Here is a 21,056-nt window from a genome sequence, read left to right on the forward strand (position 1 = left end):
TTAAGACTCACTGAAATGTTATTACTGGTAATGATTTGAAATGCTGCTGCTGTTGGTTCATGTTATAGCTTCACAACTGAAAGCCATACACTGCATTCAGAAAGTATTCAGACCCCTTTCCTTTTTCCACATTTTGTTACTTTAGTCTTATTGTAAAATGCATTAAATTATTTGTACTTATCAATCCACACACAACACCCCATAATGACAAATCATTTCTAACAATGTTTTTTGTTATTATGGGGTATTGTGTGTAGATTGAGGGAAGAGAACAATTTCATCCATTTTAAACAACAACAACGAGGGGAGAAAAGTCAAGAGGTCTGAATAATTTCCGAATGCACTGTACGCATTAAGGTTCAATGTAATACATTTGAGTAATTTAGCAGAGACACTCTTATCCAGAACGACATACAGTTTGGTGCATTCATTTTATGATAGTCAGGTGAGACGACCGCATTACATTCATAGTAAGTACACTCAAGCAGGTATCAGCAAAGTCAGAGCTAGTGTGTTGTTTGGGGGGGTGGGGGGTCAAGTGCGGATGTTAGTTCACAAAAGGCTTTTTTGAGGTTGGGCTGTGAAAGGGGGGGGGGTGCTGTGGGATTATTTAAAATGCCCTGAAGAGGTAGGGTTTCTGATGTTTTCGCAAGATGGTCAGGTAGCTCCAGGGGGAAGCTGGTTCCAGCATTGGGGTGCCAGGACAGAAAAGAGCTTGGACAGCCTGAGCAGGAGCTGCCCTCCTGTAGGGGTGGGAGAATGGAGTGCTCGGGTGTTGGGTTTGAGCCTGAAGGTAAGGAGGGGCAGTGTGTTGAGTTACTAAATGTGTGTATGTTTGTACTGTTTCAGGTGATCAGTGGTGTGTGAGTTCTCACATGGCTTGTCCTGAGAACATGCTTTTTCTCATTGTCCTCTTTATATCAGGTTAGTCTTACACACAGCCCCTCCTTACCTACATCATGTCTAATCAATTGAATTTACCACAGGTGGACTCCAATCAAGTTGTAGTAACATCTCAAGCATGATCACAGACAACTAGTTATGAATCAGACAGAGGAATAAGTACAAGGGATGATGTTTCATACTATGAGCTGTATTCCCATCTGTCTCAATGTATAGAACAGCAGAGTTTAATAGTCTGGATTCAAACATTGTGCTCCAGATATGTTCATGATCCAGTTTAGGGCATGGAGTCGTGACATCAGGAATCACCTGTACATTGAAATGAGTATATATTTTTTGCTGCAGAGAGAGTGACTGTACTGAAAAGATCATATTACCTCCCTGATATTGTCCTTTATGTTGCAGGTGTTTTGGTCTGTTTTGGTCAACGAGATTTGATCACCACAATGCCAGATAGACTGGATGTACTGACTGGCTCCTGTGTGCAAATCCCATGTTCATTTGATATTCCTGACAAAAATAAGTATACATTTAACAGCACAATACTAACCTCTGGAGTGTGGATTAAAGAAAACTCAAACTTTGGTGATCGTCCGGACAATGTGATATTTAACAGTAGTAAGACAGACAACAGATATCAAGGGAAGATAACTGGAAACATGTCCCAGAAGAACTGCACCACAGTCTTCTTCAATGTAACCACCAATTACACTGATAAATACTACTTTAGGATTGAGAGTCAACCATACCGTGCAACAGATCCTGATAAGTCTGTTTATATAGATGTCAGGGGTAAGAGACAATTTATCTTTAAAACCAACCATTTTTTTCCAGTTTAGATTCCTTGCATCAAAGATAAGAGTTGAACAAGTGGACAGTTTAACTGTTAGTGTAAAATATATTTATCTACAATGTATTACAGATTTGCCTTCCAGTCCCATCATTACTGTCTCAGGTGAGGTGAAGGAATGGACCCCTGTCAGTTTGAACTGCTCTGCTGTCGCTCCCTGTCCCGAACACCCCCCTGAGCTGACATGGACTCTCCCAACACAGTTCACAACTGAGAACCAACTACAGGAGAATTCAGACCAAACCAAATCAGTTCTCTCCACGGTGACCTTCACTCCGTCATACCTTCATCATGAGATGAACATCACTTGTACTGCAGTCTACCCAGTAGGGACAAGCAACAAGACAGCTGAACATAACGTGATGCTTAACGTTTCATGTAAGATTTAGTCACAGGTTCCTGTAGAATAGATCACTCTATCATGTTTTCACTGATGATTGTAATAGAGTGGTTTTGATGAGACTATTCAATATACCATATCCAGATACATTCTAAATGAACCCCTCTCCCCCAGTCTCTCCTAAGGACACCTCGGCCTCCATCAGTCCAGCTGATTCAGTATTAGTGGGCAGCTGTGTTAATCTGACCTGCAGCAGTACAGCCAACCCTCCTGTGACAAACTTCACCTGGTTCAAGATCAGTCGGGGTAAAACAACACAGGTAGAATCTGGACAGAGTTACACCCTCAATGTGACTGGTGATGGAGGACTGTACTACTGTGAAGCAAGAAATAGTCACGGCTGTGGGAAGTCAAATGAAGTGCAGCTGGCTATTAAAGGTAAAATGGGCACGTAGGGCACAATCTTAGGTTAGATATACAATATATATTCAAAAGTATGTGGACACCCCTTCAAATGCATGGATTCAGTTATTAAAGCCTCACATGTTGCTGACAGGTGTTTAAAATCGAGCACACAGCCATGCAATCTCCGTAGACAAACATTGGCAGTAGGATGGCAACATTCACTACCGAGTTCCAAACTGCCTTTGGAAGCAACGGCAGCACAAGGACTGTTTGTTGAGGGCTTCATGAAATGGGTTTCCATGGCCGAACAGCTGCACACAAGCCTAAGATCACTTTGTGCAGTGCCAAGAATCAGCTGCAGTAGTGTAAAGCTCACTGCCATTGGACTCTGGAGAAGTGGAAATCTGTTCTCTGGCGTGTTGAAAATACGATTCACTATCTGGCAGTCCGGCGGACGAATCTTTGTTTTGACGGATTCCAGGAGAACACTCCCTGCCCCAATGCATAGTGCCAACTGTAAAGTTTGGTAGATGAGGAATAATGGTCTGGGGGTGTTTTTTTCATGGTTTGGGCTGGGCCCCTTATTTCCAGTGAAGGGAATTCTTAATGCTACAGCATACAATGACATTCTATATTCCATATTAATGCCCATAATTTTGGAATTGATGTTCGACGAGCAGGTGTCCACATACTTTTGGTCATGTAGTGTACTTTAGAAATCTTTTTGTGAGAATTGACCACAATATGTGCTGTATTTTCAGGTCAAGAAGAGGTTATTGGGGTTGCAGCAGGAACTCTGGGGGCCTTTTTGCTTATCAGTCTGATCAGTCTTTTTGTATGGTAAGAACTATTCCTGGCATCAACGCAAAACAATTTTATTTCTGCTGTGTTTGTGCTTTTGCATATGGAAACCCTCACAGTGCATTCAGAATACCTTTGTAAATGTCTTCCAGGAGGAGAAACTCGAGGCTCCACGATGGACTTGAAAGGACAGACAGTCCACAGGGACAGGTGGGAATAAGGCTCAACTTACAAAACCATCTACAAAGTGTGTCTAAGGAAGTATAGAATTAATGCTGAAACTATTTAAAGCCATGAGGTTAACATCACAGAGGAAGTTTAGGGGGAGATGACCACATTGAAAGCAATGCCACATCCTGTAATGACATGGAATGATAACAGAATAGTTGTTGGACTTTGACAGTGTTTTCTTTAGATTGGAGCTCATTTGTTGACTAAATGAAATTCTTTACTCCTGTCAGTTGAATTGACATTTTCATTGTCATCCACTCAGTATGTGTTGTGTAACCTGCTGACCTTAGAGTTTCACATATTACTGAGCTTAGGGCTTTACACCTGTTCCTCTCTCTGTGTTCTCTCCACAGAACTCCCCGGTTGGGACAGTGTGTACTAACCAGGCCACAGCCGGAGAGGAATCAGAGGAACCTGCAGAAGACCAGCCTGAAGAGATCCACTATGGTGAAATAGACTTCTCCAAACGACAGACCAAAGAGACCCCAGCTGCAGCCCAGGACAAGGTCCAGGGACAGGAGAGTGAGTACGCTGAAGTCAACGTGACTGGGAGTAGGGCCCAGGAACCACCTCTTAACAACCTAGATGAGCTTTATGCACAAGTGAATAAAACAGGTGGATGTTAAGTATTTTGCCGATGAGTATTAAGTGTTTTTATGTACAGTATTGTCATTGTGTATCTGTTTCTATTGGTACTTTTGTTACAATTATAATTGTGTGCTCTTTGATTATCTGCATATTTGTAGAATTTTCTGGGAGGAAAAGTGTTAAACTGTTACTATAGTGTTGATATGATGATGCAGGCTACTCTTTATTTTAGACCATTTATTTTGAGTGTTGAGTTCACAGAGCATCTGTTTAATGGGTTCCAGTATAGAGGAACTGTTGAGTTCAACTAGCCAACTGAAGGCAGATTAAGACCATATTAAGTCAGTGATGACTGAGGAGAGAAGACACAGTTAGTTGGAGAGACAGTGGTCTGATACAAGACAGGAAGTTGGTGAAGTAAGTCGACATGATGGCAGAATGGTGTTAACGTGTACTAGTCACTGTTTCTCTTCATCTTTTGTGCAGTTCCCAGAATAACAATGTTATCTTTTTTCAGTTTATATCTATTTAGAAGATATTCTGTCAGTGTTTATGTTGAGTGTTAAATCGAAGAAACAAATGAGACTGAATTTATTAAGGTTGTTTATTAATTGCCCTGCAATAAACCTTTACATTCAATTTCCATGAAATCTTTTGGTCTTATTGGTCCAACATTTAACATCTCATTAAAATGGATTAAATTGAGATTTTGTGTCACTGTTCTACACACAATGTGGAATTATGTTTTTAGACATAAAAATGAAAAACTGAAAGTCAATATGTATTCAACACCCTTTCTATGACAAGCCTAAATAAGTTCAGGAGTAAAGATTTCCTTAACTTGTCATATGAGTTGCATGGATTCACTTTGTGTGCAATACTAGTGTTTAACATGATTTTAAATGACTCCCTTGTCTCTGTACCCCACACATACAATTATCTGTAAGGTCCCTCAGTCAAGCAGCAACTTTCAAACAGATATAACCAGCTTTTCCATTGCCTCACAAAGAAGAGCACCTGTTGGTAGATGGGTAAAAAGAAATGGAATCTGACATTTCCCTTTGAGCGTAGTGAGTTAATTAATTACACTTTGGATGGTTTATCAATACACCCAATCACTACAAAGATACAGCCCTTGCAAGATTGAATCCTACTAAGATTGAATCCTACTACACCGGCTCCGACGCTCGTCGGATGTGGCAGGACTTGCTAACTATTATGGACTACAAAGGGATTCCACAGGTCAACATTCACAAGGCCGCAGGGCCAGAAGGATTACCAGGATGTGTACTCTGAGCATGCGCTGACCAATTGGCAAGTGTCTTCACTGATATTTTCAAACTGTCCCTAGCCGAGTCTGTAATACCTACATGTTTCAAGCAGACCACCGTATTCCCTGTGCCAAAGAACACCAAGGCAACCTGCCTAAATGACTACCAACCCGTAGTACTCATGTCTGTAGCCAGGCTGGTCATGGCTCACATCAACACGATCATCCCAGAAACACTAGATCCACTCCAATTTGCATACCACCCCAACAGATCCACAGATGACGCAATCTCTATTGCATTCAAAATGCCCTTTCCTACTCGGACAACAGGAACACCTACGTGAGAATGTTGTTCATTGACTACAGCTCAGCGTTTTATTTTAATTTTATTTCACCTTTATTTTATTTAACCAGGTAGGCTAGTTGAGAACAAGTTCTCATTTGCAACTGCGACCTGGCCAAGATAAAGCATAGCAATTCAACACTTACAACAACACAGAGTTACACATGGAATAAACAAAACATACAGTCAATAATACAGTAGAACAAAAGAAAACTAAAAGTCTATATACAGAGAGTGCAAATGAGGTAAGTTAAGGAAATAAATAGGCCATGGTGGCGAAGTAATTACAATATAGCAATTAAACCCTGGAATGGTAGATCGGCAGAAGATGAATGTGCAAGTAGAGATACTGGGGTGCAAAGGAGCAAGATAAATAAATAAATAAATAAATAAATACAGTATGGAGATGAGATAGGTAGATAGATCGGCTGTTTACAGATGGGCTATGTACAGGTGCAGTGATCTGTGAGCTGCTCTGACAGCTGGTGCCTAAAGCTAGTGAGGGAGATGTGAGTCTCCAGCTTCAGAGACTTTTGCAGTTCCTTCCAGTCATGGGCAGCAGAGAACTGGAAGGAAAGACAACCAAAGGAGGAATTGACTTTGGGGATGACCAGTGAGATATACCTGCTGGAGCGCATGCTACGAGTGGGTGCTGCTATGGTGACCAGTAAGCTGAGATAAGGCGAGGCTTTACCTAGCAGAGACTTGTAGATAACCTGTAGCCAGTGGGTTTGGCGACAACTATGAAGCGAGGGCCAACCAAAGAGAGCGTACAGGTCGCAATGGTGGGTAGAGTATGGGGCTTTGGTGATAAAACGGATGGCACTGTGATAGACTGCATCCAGTTTGTTGAGTATAGTGTTGGAGGCTATTTTATAGATGACATCACCGAAGTCGAGGATCAGTAGGATGGTCAGTTTTATGAGGGTATGTTTCACATCATGACTGAACGATGCTTTGTTGCGATATAGGAAGCTGATTATAGATTTAATTTTGGATTGGAGATGTTTAGCGTTCAACATCATAATGCCCTCAAAGCTCATCATTAAGCTAAGGCCCCTGGGACTAAAAACCTCCCTCTGCAACTGGATCCTGAACTTCCTGATGAGCCGCACCCCAGGTGGTAAGGGTAGGCAAAAACACATGTGCCTCTCTAATGCTCAACACAAGTGTTCCTCAGGGGTCCGTGCTTAATCAGCTCCTGTACTCTCTGTTCACCCATGACTGAGCGACCCCAACACCATCATTAGGTTTGACGAAGACACAACAGTGGTAGGCCTGATCACCAACAAAAATGAGGCAGCCTATAGGGAGGAGGTCAAAAACCTGGCAGTGTGGTGCCAGGACAACAACCTCCCCCTCAACGTGATCACGACAAAGGAGATGATCGTGGACTACAGGAAAAGGAGGGCCGAGCGGGGCTGTACTGGAGCAGGTTGAGAGCCACATCACCAACAATCTATCATTATCCAAGCACAACAACACAGTCATGAAGAGGGCACAACAACACCTATTCCCCCTGGAGACTGAAAGGATTTGGCATGGGTCCTCCAAACAGAAGGCGCTACAGGGGGTAGTGCGTACTGCTCAGTACATCACGCTTCCAAGCTTCCAGTCATCAAGGAGCTCTACACCACGTGGTGTCAGAGGAAGGCCCTAAAATGTATATATGATTTATTTTTAATGACAGATACTTTGTTTAATTCTATTTAATTTTGTACCAATTTTTCTCCCCAATTTTGTGGTATCCAATTGGTAGTAACTGTCTTGTCTCATCGCTGCAACTCCCTTACGGACACAGGGGATGCAAAGGTTGTGCGTCCTTCGAGTCACAACCCAACCAAGCTGCACGGCTTCTTGACACAAAGCCTGCTTAACCTGGAATCCATCCACAACAATGTGTTAGAGGAAACACCATAACCTGGCGACCGTGTCAGCGTGCACCTGGCCCGCCCCATGAGTCGTTAGAGCGCGATGGGACAAGGACATCCCTGTGGGTCAAACCTTCCCCTAACCCAGACGACGCTGGGCCAATTGACCCCCCCCCCCTTTTATGCTGTTGTTTATTATCTATGCTTAGTCACTTTACCCCTACCCCCTTGTACATATTACCTCAATTACCTGGACTACCCTGTAACCTGTACCATATTCTCCCCCTGGAAATCATGTTACAGGAAGGTCAAATAGATAAATATGCTGAACACTATATGAATCACTCTAAACTGAATCTGAACTTTATTCTTCTTAAATATCCCCATTACATCAATACGTCTATACAATAGGTCTATATTTCATGTGTGTATTGTTGGGAGTTATTATGTTTGCTTTTGTTTTGATTGTTGATCAACAGACACAAATGAGAATGCATTTGAGGTTGTTCATTAATTGCTGATAGAGGAATTTCTAAATTCCTTATTGTTTTACAAATTCGCACTCGTTTCTAATTCATTAATGAGGTGTAAGTTCATTAATTATGTATGAAGTAGATCGAGACCAGTCTTAAAAGTCAGGTAAGAGCGTTTAATTCCAGAGTACTAACTACATACACAGATTTCCACAGGTTGTAAACTCAAAATGACATCATCAGTTTCCCACGATAGCCCCGTTGTTTTTTGTTTAGGTCCGGAGATGCTTTCTACTCCCCTCATAAACCAGACATTGCAATCTGTCTAAAAGATATACTTTTCTCCCACCAATGGAACATAACCCAAACATTCTTATCTTGTCTGAAAAGCTATATCATCTCTCTCCCTTAAACTGCCCAAGAGGCACAGACAATTAATTTGTTCTGCTTACATTTTCAGTAACAGCTCAACCAAGAACTCATACATTTCATACCATAACATATTAGTATTAGTATAAACGGTTCTAATCAATAATGTATACATAATTAATCATTTCAACTATAATTTCCTCTATCAATTGCACTGCTGGGTAAAGTTCGTCCTCAGCTCCTGGGTCTCCTTCTCCCAGAAGGCCTTGGGCGGGTCCAAGAGGGTTTTGAATAGAAGGGATACATCCTTCTGTCAAAATTGACTTTTCCTCGCAAATGTAGGAGAACTTGTGCAGCAGGTTGGGAGAATTAACGTAGCAGGTTAGGATAATTAGATTAAGGTAAGAAAAAGGGTTAGGGTTAGCTAAAATAATACATAAAATCCACTTAAGAACCTCAATTTGACAAAAGCTGTATCCCATCTAGACATGACTGTCGGGGAGGTACACCTTGCCCTGTAGGTTGATGGCTCCCTCCTGTGGCTCCCAGCCCACCATTCTCTTCTTGGCAGATAGAAGTGATGTAATGAAAGAGCAAGTGGGTGCAGCAGAAATGGAGGAGTGTGTGATAATGCATCAGCTACAATTACAGTTACTCTGTTTCTGACAAAGTCTGTTTTTAATAATATAATGTGAGAACCGGGTATCTTTTACTGAACTCACATTTAATTTATCAAAGTTGGATGGATTTTGGTTTATGATTTAGCTACATAAAAAAAAATCTCACACAAATTCCCATTCAAGCCTGTGAGATAGAGGAGAGGGAGATGGTTATGTTGCAGAACGTTTCAGTTGTTGTATCAAGAGCGGACTTGACTACTTGGGGGCCTGTAACAAAATGCTGTAAAGGGGTCGCCTTCCCCTAAAAGGGTTATTTACACACCACACATACATTAACTGCAATTAATATTATTATTCCACAATGAAAAATATCTTGTATAGAAGTGTTTCATTTTGGGCAGTAATGAAATGTATATAGGTCATATAATGCTGTTGAGTCAGTGGCTGACACACACTTTGTGTGTAGAGTCAGTCAGTGGGCAGCTGGGGCCCATTTCATTTGAAACTGGTGAAACATGGATCAGGCCACCTCTGCAATGTTCAAAGTGACTGAGACTAATTGTTCTGGAGTAAAAGGTTCAATAGAAAATGACAATGTTCTAAATGCTTAAAATAGCATACAATGTTTTCACAACTGATGTTGACACCCATCACATAGACTATTTAACATCCTATTATACAAATACACTTATTAGGAAGTATGTCCTTGTATCAGAGATAATTGCATAATTATCATTTCTGCCCCTAACGTAGCCTTCACTGCTATTCGCCCAGGAGCTGCTAACGCTAGCTAACGCACACAGATTAGCATCACTGTAGTGCTATTCACTCAACTGTACGACTTGATTAGTTTACTGTTAGCTAGCTACATAATCTTAGCCATTCTTCTTAGCTAGCTACATAGCCGTCCTGTATCAGAGATAATTGCATAATTATCGTATTTCGTATTTCGTCGCCCTAACGTAGCCTTCACTGCTATTCGCCCAGGAGCTAGCAACGCTAGCTAACGCACACAGATTAGCATCACTGTAGTGCTATTCACTCAACTGTACGACTTGATTAGTTCAGTGTTAGCTAGCTACATAGCTGTCTTTGTTTCCAAGATAATTGTGTAGTTTAGTGTGTAGCCTTGGAGTGATTATCTTAATTCACTGAGGTTCGCTAGCCAGCTATTGTCGTCCTTAACGTAGGAGACTCTGCTAGCTAGCCAACAGCTAACAGCTAACAGCTAGCCAACGTCTACTGAATAGAACTCAACAACCCGGTCGCATTCACAGGTAGTATCACATTTTCATTTCATTACAGTACAACGGTTTGATTTGTTTGATCGTAGCTAGCTACATAGTTAGCTACATAGCCGTCTTTGTTTCAAAGATAATTGTGTAGTCTAGACCGATTTCCTAGGTTAGCTAGCCAGCTATTGTCGTTCTTTAACTCAACGTAACGTAAACAACACTGCTAGCTTAGCCCCGAATAGCAGCACTGTAGAAATTATTACACTCAACGGAACGACTTGATTAGTGTAGTGTCAACAACGCAGCTACTGCCAGCTAGCCTACTTTAGCAGTACTGTATCATTTTAATCATTTTAGTCAATAAGATTCTTGCTACGTAAGCTTAACTTTCTGAACATTCGAGACGTGTAGTCCGCTTGTCATTCCAATTTCCTTGCATTAGCGTAGCCTTTTCTGTAGCCTGTCAACTATGTGTCTGTCTATCCCTGTTCTCTCCTCTCTGCACAGACCATACAAACGCTCCACACCGCGTGGCCGCGACCACCCTAACCTGGTGGTCCCAGCGTACGACCCACGTGGAGTTCCAGGTCTCTGGTAGCCTCTGGAACTGCCAATCTGCGGCCAACAAGGCAGAGTTCATCTCAGCCTATGCCTCCCTCCAGTCCCTTGACTTCTTGGCACTGACGGAAACATGGATCACCACAGATAACACTGCTACTCCTACTGCTCTCTCCTCGTCCGCCCACGTGTTCTCGCACACCCCGAGAGCTTCTGGTCAGCGGGGTGGTGGCACCGGGATCCTCATCTCTCCCAAGTGGTCTTTCTCTCTTTCTCCCCTTACCCATCTGTCTATTGCCTCCTTTGAATTCCATGCTGTCACAGTTACCAGCCCTTTCAAGCTTAACATCCTTATCATCTATCGCCCTCCAGGTTCCCTCGGAGAGTTCATCAATGAGCTTGATGCCTTGATAAGCTCCTTTCCTGAGGACGGCTCACCTCTCACAGTTCTGGGCGACTTTAACCTCCCCACGTCTACCTTTGACTCATTCCTCTCTGCCTCCTTCTTTCCACTCCTCTCCTCTTTGACCTCACCCTCTCACCTTCCCCCCTACTCACAAGGCAGGCAATACGCTTGACCTCATCTTTACTAGATGCTGTTCTTCCACTAACCTCATTGCAACTCCCTCCAAGTCTCCGACCACTACCTTGTATCCTTTTCCCTCTCGCTCTCATCCAACACTTCCCACACTGCCCCTACTTTGAACCTTCGCTCTCTCTCCCCCGCTACTCTCTCCTCTTCCATCCTATCTTCTCTTCCTCTGCTCAAGCTTTCTCCAACCTATCTCCTGATTCTGCCTCCTCAACCCTCCTCTCCTCCCTTACTGCATCCTTTGACTCCCTATGTCCCCATCCTCCAGGCCGGCTCGGTCCTCCCCTCCCGCTCCGTGGCTCGACGACTCATTGCGAGCTCACAGAACAGGGCTCGGGCAGCCGAGCGGAAATGGAGGAAAACTTGCGGACCTGGCATCCTTTCACTCCCTCCTCTCTACATTTTCCTCCTCTGTCTCTGCTGCTAAAGCCACTTTCTACCATTCTAAATTCCAAGCATCTGCCTCTAACCCTAGGAAGCTCTTTGCCACCTTCTCCTCCCTCCTGAATCCTCCCCCCTCCCTCCTCCCTCTCTGCAGATGACTTCGTCAACCATTTTGAAAAGAAGGTCGATGACATCCGATCCTCGTTTGCTAAGTCAAACGACACCGCTGGTTCTGCTCACACTTATGCTCTGACCTCTTTCTCCCCTCTCTCTCCAGATGAAATCTCGCGTCTTGTGACGGCCGGCCGCCCAACAACCTGCCCGCTTGACCCTATCCCCTCCTCTCTTCTCCAGACCATTTCCGGAGACCTTCTCCCTTACCTCACCTCGCTCATCAACTCATCCCTGACCGCTGGCTACGTCCCTCCCGTCTTCAAGAGAGCGAGAGTTGCACCCCTTCTGAAAAAACCTACACTCGATCCCTCCGATGTCAACAACTACAGACCAGTATCCCTTCTCTCTTTTCTCTCCAAAACTCTTGAGCGTGCCGTCCTTGGCCAGCTCTACCGCTATCTCTCTCAGAATGACCTTCTTGATCCAAATCAGTCAGGTTTCAAGACTAGTCATTCAACTGAGACTGCTCTTCTCTGTATCACGGAGGCGCTCCGCACTGCTAAAGCTAACTCTCTCTCCTCTGCTCTCATCCTTCTAGACCTATCGGCTGCCTTCGATACTGTGAACCATCAGATCCTCCTCTCCACCCTCTCCGAGTTGGGCATCTCCGGCGCGGCCCACGCTTGGATTGCGTCCTACCTGACAGGTCGCTCCTACCAGGTGGCGTGGCGAGAATCTGTCTCCCTCACCACGCGCTCTCACCACTGGTGTCCCCCAGGGCTCTGTTCTAGGCCCTCTCTTATTCTCGCTATACACCAAGTCACTTGGCTCTGTCATAACCTCACATGGTCTCTCCTATCATTGCTATGCAGACGACACACAATTAATCTTCTCCTTTCCCCCTTCTGATGACCAGGTGGCAATCGCATCTCTGCATGTCTGGCAGACATATCAGTGTGGATGACGGATCACCACCTCAAGCTGAACCTCAGCAAGACGGAGCTCCTCTTCCTCCCGGGGAAGGACTGCCCGTTCCATGATCTCGCCATCACGGTTGACAACTCCATTGTGTCCTCCTCCCAGAGCGCTAAGAACCTTGGCGTGATCCTGGACAACACCCTGACGTTCTCAACTAACATCAAGGCGGTGTCCCGTTCCTGTAGGTTCATGCTCTACAACATCCGCAGAGTACGACCCTGCCTCACACAGGAAGCGGCGCAGATCCTAATCCAGGCACTTGTCATCTCCCGTCTTGATTACTGCAACTCGCTGTTGGCTGGGCTCCCTGCCTGTGCCATTAAACCCCTACAACTCATCCAGAACGCCGCAGCCCGTCTGGTGTTCAACCTTCCCAAGTTCTCTCACGTCACCCCGCTCCTCCGCTCTCTCCACTGGCTTCCAGTTGAAGCTCGCATCCGCTACAAGACCATGGTGCTCGCCTACGGAGCTGTGAGGGGAACGGCACCTCAGTACCTCCAGGCTCTGATCAGGCCCTACACCCAAACAAGGGCACTGCGTTCATCCACCTCTGGCCTGCTCGCCTCCCTACCACTGAGGAAGTACAGTTCCCCGCTCAGCCCAGTCAAAACTGTTCGCTGCTCTGGCCCCCAATGGTGGAACAAACTCCTCACGACGCCAGGACAGCGGAGTCAATCACCACCTTCCGGAGACACCTGAAACCCCACCTCTTCAAGGAATACCTAGGATAGGGTAAGTAAGGGTAAGTAATCCTTATCACCCCCCTTCTCCCCCAACAAGATTTAGATGCAAGTGGCTGTTCCACTGGTTGTCATAAGGTGTATGCACCAATTTGTAAGTCGCTCTGGATAAGAGCGTCTGCTAAATGACTTAAATGTAAATGTAAATGTAATGTCACTGATGAGATGTGAGATGTGCCACACAAATTTCTGCTTACTGTTGTAAGGCAAGTGTCAACAACTTCACATCTTATCTTTATATTTTAGTAATGAGATTCAAAATGTTCAATGTACGTCTGTTAGTTCATGTATTAGCTTCACAACTGAAGAACCTATGTGACTATGGACTAAAGTTTCAATGTGATACAGTATGTGTCATGTGACCTGCTCTACCAGGAAGTGAATGTTTGACCTGTTTCAGATGATCAGTAGTGTGAGTTCTCATGGCTTGTCCTGAGAACATGTTTTTTCTCATTGGCCTCTTATATCAGGTGAGTCTTACACACAACAACAACTAGTTATGAATCAGAGATAAAGGAATAACCACAAGTCATGATATTTTATGGGATGTGTGATATACTGGCTTTTTAACTGTGTAGAAAAGTATACAGTTCCTTCCTGATTAGTGCATTTTAATAGTCTGGATTCAAACTGTCCTGTGAAAATGTATTTTGCATATTTTTGATACTGAATGTTATCAGTTATTCAATCAAAAGCTGATATTAGATAAATGGAAACTGAGTGAACAAATAGCACAACATTTACATACTTATTTAATTCATTTTTTAAACAAAGTTATGCAACACCCAATGTCCCTGTGTGAACAAGTAATTGCCCCCTTATACTCAATAACTGGTTGTGCCTCCTTCAGCTGAAATGACTCCAACCAAATGCTTCCTGTAGTTGTTGATCAGTCTCTCATGTTGCTGTGGAGGAATTTTGGCAAACTCTCCCATGTAGAACTGCTATAACTAAGCAACATTTGTGGGTTTTCAAGTATGAACTGTCACAATGTCTCATTTGGGATTAGGTCTGGACTTTGACTTGGCCATTCCAAAACTTTACATTTGGTACATTAAATCAATTTTGATGTATTCCTGATTGTGTGTTTTGGAATGGTGACATAACCAGTTATTGAGTATAAGGTGGGAATTACTGTTTCACACAGGGGCGTGGGTGTTGCATAACTTTGTTAATGAAATAAATTAAATAACTATAACTATTTTTTTGTTATTTGTAAACTCAAGTTCCCTTTATCTAATATTAGGTTTTGGATGAAGATCTGATAACATTCAGTAAAAAAAGAAGCAAAATAGAGAACCAGAAAGGGGGGAAAACCTTTTCATGTCATTGTATGTTCATGTGAAACCGACGTCAGTATGTGGTTAACAGTATATCTTCCACCACTGTCCCTGTCCCCATACCGGGCTCAAAATAGTGGTCATCTGCTCACAAACACACCTCACCTCACTCCTTGACAACACACCAACCAATTGAAAAATCACCTGTACATAGAAATACATTCATATTAATGTTCATATTAATGATATTGGGAGAAACTTTACCAATGATGTGTATAAACCCTGGATCGCTGATTCTATGTAACGGCCAATGAGAGACTTTAAATCCACCGGTCTCTATATATGGTACTCCCCAGAAGAAGCAGTCCTCCATAAGAATTAATGGAATTATACCATATTTAAATCAAATGTTTCATGGACTATATTACATGTATTTAAGTATTTTGTTGTAGAAGGGGACAGTAAAGTTAGTACTCTTTTAAGAAAATACTTGAATATCTGTACATGTTTATTTTATTTATTTGTTATGTTCAGGTGATATAAAAAGCATTATCTGGAGCACACCCAGAGAAAATGACTTAGTGTAGAGGTGCTGAATAACGGTGAATACACTGTAAGCTATAAAAACAAAGAGAGTTGCACAATCTATATATATATATATATATATATATATATATATATATATATATATATATAAAACTCCCAGTCATTTATTGGGTAAAACACCAATGTTTTGGCATCACTGTTCCTTCTTCAGGGTAAAGTCATGACTGTTTGAACCAGGTTATGTAGACAAACAGTGGAATTAGTGCAACAATGACAATCATGAGGGCTGTGTCACAATTATGAGGTTAATTAGAGTGAATTGAGTGAAACTGTTAAAAGACAATAGTTAACATCATATTGAAAATATTAGCCTATTATCATTAAAATTAACATAAGATTAGCATCAACATACATTATTGTTTAATTTAATTTCACATGTATTTAATTGTTTCCAATTTCATAAAATGTTGTTACATGTAATCTTTTGGTTCATCAATAATGCACAATAAGCATCATCAACAAGGGGAACATATTGGTTGTACGCTGATGAGAAGGAGAAAGAATACATTCATTTATAAGACTTCTTCATGAAATTAATAGTTTATAAGAAGGGCGGGATGTGTGATATACTGGCTTTTTAATTGTGTAGAAAAGTATACAGTTCCTTCCTGATTAGTGCATTTTAATAGTCTGGATTCAAACTGTCCTGTGAAAATGTATTTTGCATATTTTTGATACTGAATGTTATCAGTTATTCAATCAAAAGCTGATATTAGATAAATGGAAACTGAGTGAACAAATAGCACAACATTTACATACTTATTTAATTCATTTTTTAAACAAAGTTATGCAACACCCAATGTCCCTGTGTGAAAAAGTAATTGCCCCCTTATACTCAATAACTGGTTGTGCCTCCTTCAGCTGAAATGACTCCAACCAAATGCTTCCTGTTGATCAGTCTCTCATGTTGCTGTGGAGGAATTTTGGCAAACTCTCCCATGTAGAACTGCTATAACTAAGCAACATTTGTGGGTTTTCAAGTATGAACTGTCACAATGTCTCATTTGGGATTAGGTCTGGACTTTGACTTGGCCATTCCAAAACTTTAAATTTGGTACATTAAATACATTTTGATGTTTTCCTGATTGTGTGTTTTGGAATGGTGACATAACCAGTTATTGAGTATAATGTGGGAATTACTGTTTCACACAGGGCGTGGGTGTTGCATAACTTTGTTAATGAAATAAATTAAATAACTATAACATTTTTTTTTGTTATTTTTAAACTCAAGTTCCCTTTATCTAATATTAGGTTTTGGATGAAGATCTGATAACATTCAGTAAAAAAAGAAGCAAAATAGAGAACCAGAAAGGGGGAAACCTTTTCATGTCATTGTATGTTCATGTGAAACCGACGTCAGTATGTGGTTAACAGTATATCTTCCACCACTGTCCCTGTCCCCATACCGGGCTCAAAATAGTGGTCATCTGCTCACAAACACACCTCACCTCACTCCTTGACAACACACCAACCAATTGAAAAATCACCTGTACATAGAAATACATTCATATTAATGTTCATATTAATGATATTGGGAGAAACTTTACCAATGATGTGTATAAACTCTGGATCGCTGATTCTATGTAACGGCCAATGAGAGACTTTAAATCCACCGGTCTCTATATATGGTACTCCCCAGAAGAAGCAGTCCTCCATAAGAATTAATGGAATTATACCATATTTAAATCAAATGTTTCATGGACTATATTACATGTATTTAAGTATTTTGTTGTAGAAGGGGACAGTAAAGTTAGTACTCTTTTAAGAAAATACTTGAATATCTGTACATGTTTATTTTATTTATTTGTTATGTTCAGGTGATATAAAAAGCATTATCTGGAGCACACTCAGAGAAAATGACTTAGTGTAGAGGTGCTGAATAACGGTGAATACACTGTAAGCTATAAAAACAAAGAGAGTTGCACAATCTATATATATATATATATATATAAACTCCCAGTCATTTATTGGGTAAAACACCAATGTTTTGGCATCACTGTTCCTTCTTCAGGGTAAAGTCATGACTGTTTGAACCAGGTTATGTAGACAAACAGTGGAATTAGTGCAACAATGACAATCATGAGGGCTGTGTCACAATTATGAGGTTAATTAGAGTGAATTGAGTGAAACTGTTAAAAGACAATAGTTAACATCATATTGAAAATATTAGCCTATTATCATTAAAATTAGCATAAGATTAGCATCAACATACATTATTGTTTAATTTAATTTCACATGTATTTAATTGTTTCCAATTTCATAAAATGTTGTTACATGTAATCTTTTGGTTCATCAATAATGCACAATAAGCATCATCAACAAGGGGAACATATTGGTTGTACGCTGATGAGAAGGAGAAAGAATACATTCATTTATAAGACTTCTTCATGAAATTAATAGTTTATAAGAAGGGCCTGAGATCAAAGTCAATATTAAGACAGTAGGGGTCAATGTTTTAAATACCTCCTCTCCTTGGTTGGCCAACATGCTCAATGCGTGTGCATATGGGTGTGTTTTTGAGTGAGGAGATGGGATGGTTAGCTTCAACAAAGTGAGCTGCTACTGGATAATCAGTGTTATTACACCTGATTGAGCTGCGGTGGTTGTCACGCACTGACCTTAGAGAGCTTTTTATGTCTCTATTTTGGTTGTCAGGGTGTGATTTGGGTGGGCATTCTATGTTCCTTTCTCTATGTTTTGTATTTCTTTGTTTTGGCCGGGTATGGTTCTCAATCAGGGACAGCTGACTATCGTTGTCTCTGATTGGGAACCATACTTAGGTAGCTTTTTCCCACCTATGTTTTGTGGGTAGATGTTTTCTGTTTAGTGTTTTCTGCACCTGACAGGACTGTTTCAGTTTGTACTTTGTTCATTTTGTTTCAGTGTTCAGTTAAATAAAGGTCATGAATAATTACCACGCTGCGCTTTGGTCCGATTCCTCCTCATCAGACGACGACACACGTTACAGTGGTCAGCTCTGCATTGTTTTAATTGTCTTTTCGGTTGTCCTACGTAGGCTTTTCCACATGAACATATGATGAGACATATTACTCCCTTCATCTTGCAAGAGATGATCCCCCTAACAGGGATGTTTCCACCTGTATGTGGGTGTCTGAAGAAGGATGTTTTTGTAGTGCTATTGCACTGTGAGCATGAGCCACAATTGTAGTTCCCATTTGGAATGGGTGTCAAGAGTGTCTGAGCGGGCTTAGGGGGCAGGTCAGATCTCACTAAGCTATCCACAATATTGTGACCACACTTATAGACCACCAGTGGGGGTCCTTGAAGAGGTTTGCCATTCTATAGTCTGACTGCAGAATATGCCAGTGCTTCTTCAGGATTGCTTTCATTTTCTCTGAACACTTACTTAGTGCACTTACTTAGTGCAAAATATTTGTTTTTCTTCTTTGGTTTAGTTTTTAGCATTTCCTCTCGTGGTTTTTGAGATATTTTCATCGTTGCAGCATCAATAATTTTCTTAGCATTGCTGTCAAAATCTGAATGTTGGCCACAGATTTGTTTAACCCTGCATAACTGGCTGTATGGTAGACTATTCCTGAGGGGAAGGGGATGCATACTATCCGCACGTAGCAGGGTAGTGAGGTCTGTTGACTTTGTGTACAAGTCTGTATGTTATGCATCATTCTCGTTGATGATCCATAAGTCCAGGCAGTTATTTTTCTCTAATCAGTCTGCATGGTGAATTTAAGATATTCAGAGCTCTCGTTTAGCAGAGTTTGGAATTAATTTAGTTCCTGCTGACTTCCTTCCCAGAGCACAAAGACATCATCTATGTATCTCTTCCATGAGAGGATTTTAGAAAGTAGGGGGTGTGTCTCTGTTTTGTGAATGAGTGCTTCCTCAAATTGTTCCACATAGTTTCTCATAGTTGGGGGCAAAGGAAAATAGGAAAAACTCTGACTCAAAGATGAAGCAGCTATTGGATAATACCAATTTAGTGAGTTTCAAGATGCAATCATTGGCTGGAGAAACGGCAGTGTCTCTCTACGGAAGCAAGTGTTGCAGGTCACAATATAATTTGAAAGTCTGCATTAAGGTGTCTGTGATATAATATACTTGTCTAAAACAAATATAGACATTAATAAATGCGTTTCTATATCTTCCATCTGTTTTACACTGGAGGAGGAGTAACAAGATGGCTGTGCAGTTGCCTCCAAACAGAGGCCCCTGTCAGTCATCTAGTTTTAATACATATCATTGGACTGAATTGAAAAAACATCAGAACCTCCCTGATGTTGTCCTTTATGTTGCAGGTGTTTTGGCCTGTTTTGGTTAATGAGATTTGTCAACCAGTTACACTAATAAATACTACTTCAGGATTGAGAGTCAACCATTCCGTGCAACAGACAATAAAACGTATGTTAATATAGTTGTCAGGGGTAAGAGACCATTTATCTTTTAACCAACTTTTCTTTCATCAAAGATAAGAGTAGAACAAGTGGACAGTTTAACGATTAGTGTAAATTGCCTTCCAGTCCCATCATTACTGTCTCAGGTGAGGTGAAGGAAGGGACCCCTGTCAGTTTGAACTGCTCTGCTGTTGCTCCCTGTCCTGAACACCCCCCTGAGCTGACATGGACTCTCCCAAACAGTTCACATCTGAGAACCAACTGCAGGAGAATCCAGACCAAATCAGTTCTCTCCACGGTGACCTTCACTCCGTCATATCTTCATCATGAGAAGAACGTCACTTGTACCTCAGTCTACCCAGTAGGGACAAGTTACAAGACCGCTGAACATAACATGATGCTTAACGTTTCATGTAAGATTTAGTCACCGGTTCCTGAAGAATAGATATTTTCACTGATTATTGTAATAGAGTGGATTTGATGAGACTATTCAATATACCATATCCAGATACATTCTAAATGAACCCCTCTCCCTCAGTCTCTCCTAAGGACACCTCGGCCTCCATCAGTCCAGCTGATCCAGTATTAGTGGGCAGCTGTGTTAATCTGACCTGCAGCAGTACAGCCAACCCTCCTGTGACAACCTTAATCTGGTTCCAGATCTGTGGTAATAAACCAACACAGGTAGCATCTGGACAGAGTTACACCCTCAATGTGACTGTTGATGGAGGACTGTACTTCTGTGAAGCAAGAAATAATAATAAATGCATCTCAGTGCAAGAGGCGTCACTACAGTCCCTGGTTTGATTCCAGGCTGTTTCACGTCCGGCCGTGATTGGGAGTCTCATATGGCGGCGCACAATTGGCCCAGCTTTGGCCGGGGTAGGCAGTCATTGTAAATAATAGTTTGTTCTTATCTGACTTGCCAAGTTAAATAAAGGTTCAATTTAAAATTGGAAGAAAAGAAAATGATGGGCTTCGCCCTATTTGGTGAAAGACCATCTTCTGTATACCAAGCCTACCTTGTCACAACACAACTGATTGGCTAAAACACATTAATAAGGAAAGAAATTCCACAAATTAACTTTTAACAAGGCACACCTCTTAATTGAAATGCATTCCAGGTGATTACCTC

The 21,056-nt window shown here is 41.7% G+C and overlaps 1 protein-coding gene across 7 annotated transcripts in view; it reads left to right on the plus strand.

Moving 5' to 3' along the window:
• LOC118370655 (B-cell receptor CD22-like) overlaps positions 1–21,056 on the plus strand; it is a 30,533-nt gene that overhangs the window by 173 nt on the left and 9,304 nt on the right. For 4 of the 7 annotated variants that reach the window (XM_052483907.1, XM_052483908.1, XM_052483909.1 and 1 more), the window contains exons 2-4: positions 850–924; positions 1,309–1,695; positions 1,826–2,131. In XM_052483907.1, coding sequence (XP_052339867.1) covers positions 876–924; positions 1,309–1,695; positions 1,826–2,131 — 742 coding nt within the window. In that variant the 5' untranslated portion in view covers positions 850–875. Of the gene's footprint in view, positions 1–849; positions 925–1,308; positions 1,696–1,825; positions 2,132–2,267; positions 2,532–3,259; positions 3,339–3,451; positions 3,510–3,883; positions 4,758–21,056 lie in introns of those variants that run through there. The other 3 variants (XM_052483911.1, XM_052483912.1, XM_052483913.1) reach the window with 3 other exon arrangements.

The sequence above is a fragment of the Oncorhynchus keta genome, chromosome 28, assembly GCF_023373465.1.
Source record: "Oncorhynchus keta strain PuntledgeMale-10-30-2019 chromosome 28, Oket_V2, whole genome shotgun sequence".
NCBI classification, from domain to species: Eukaryota; Metazoa; Chordata; class Actinopteri; order Salmoniformes; family Salmonidae; genus Oncorhynchus; species Oncorhynchus keta.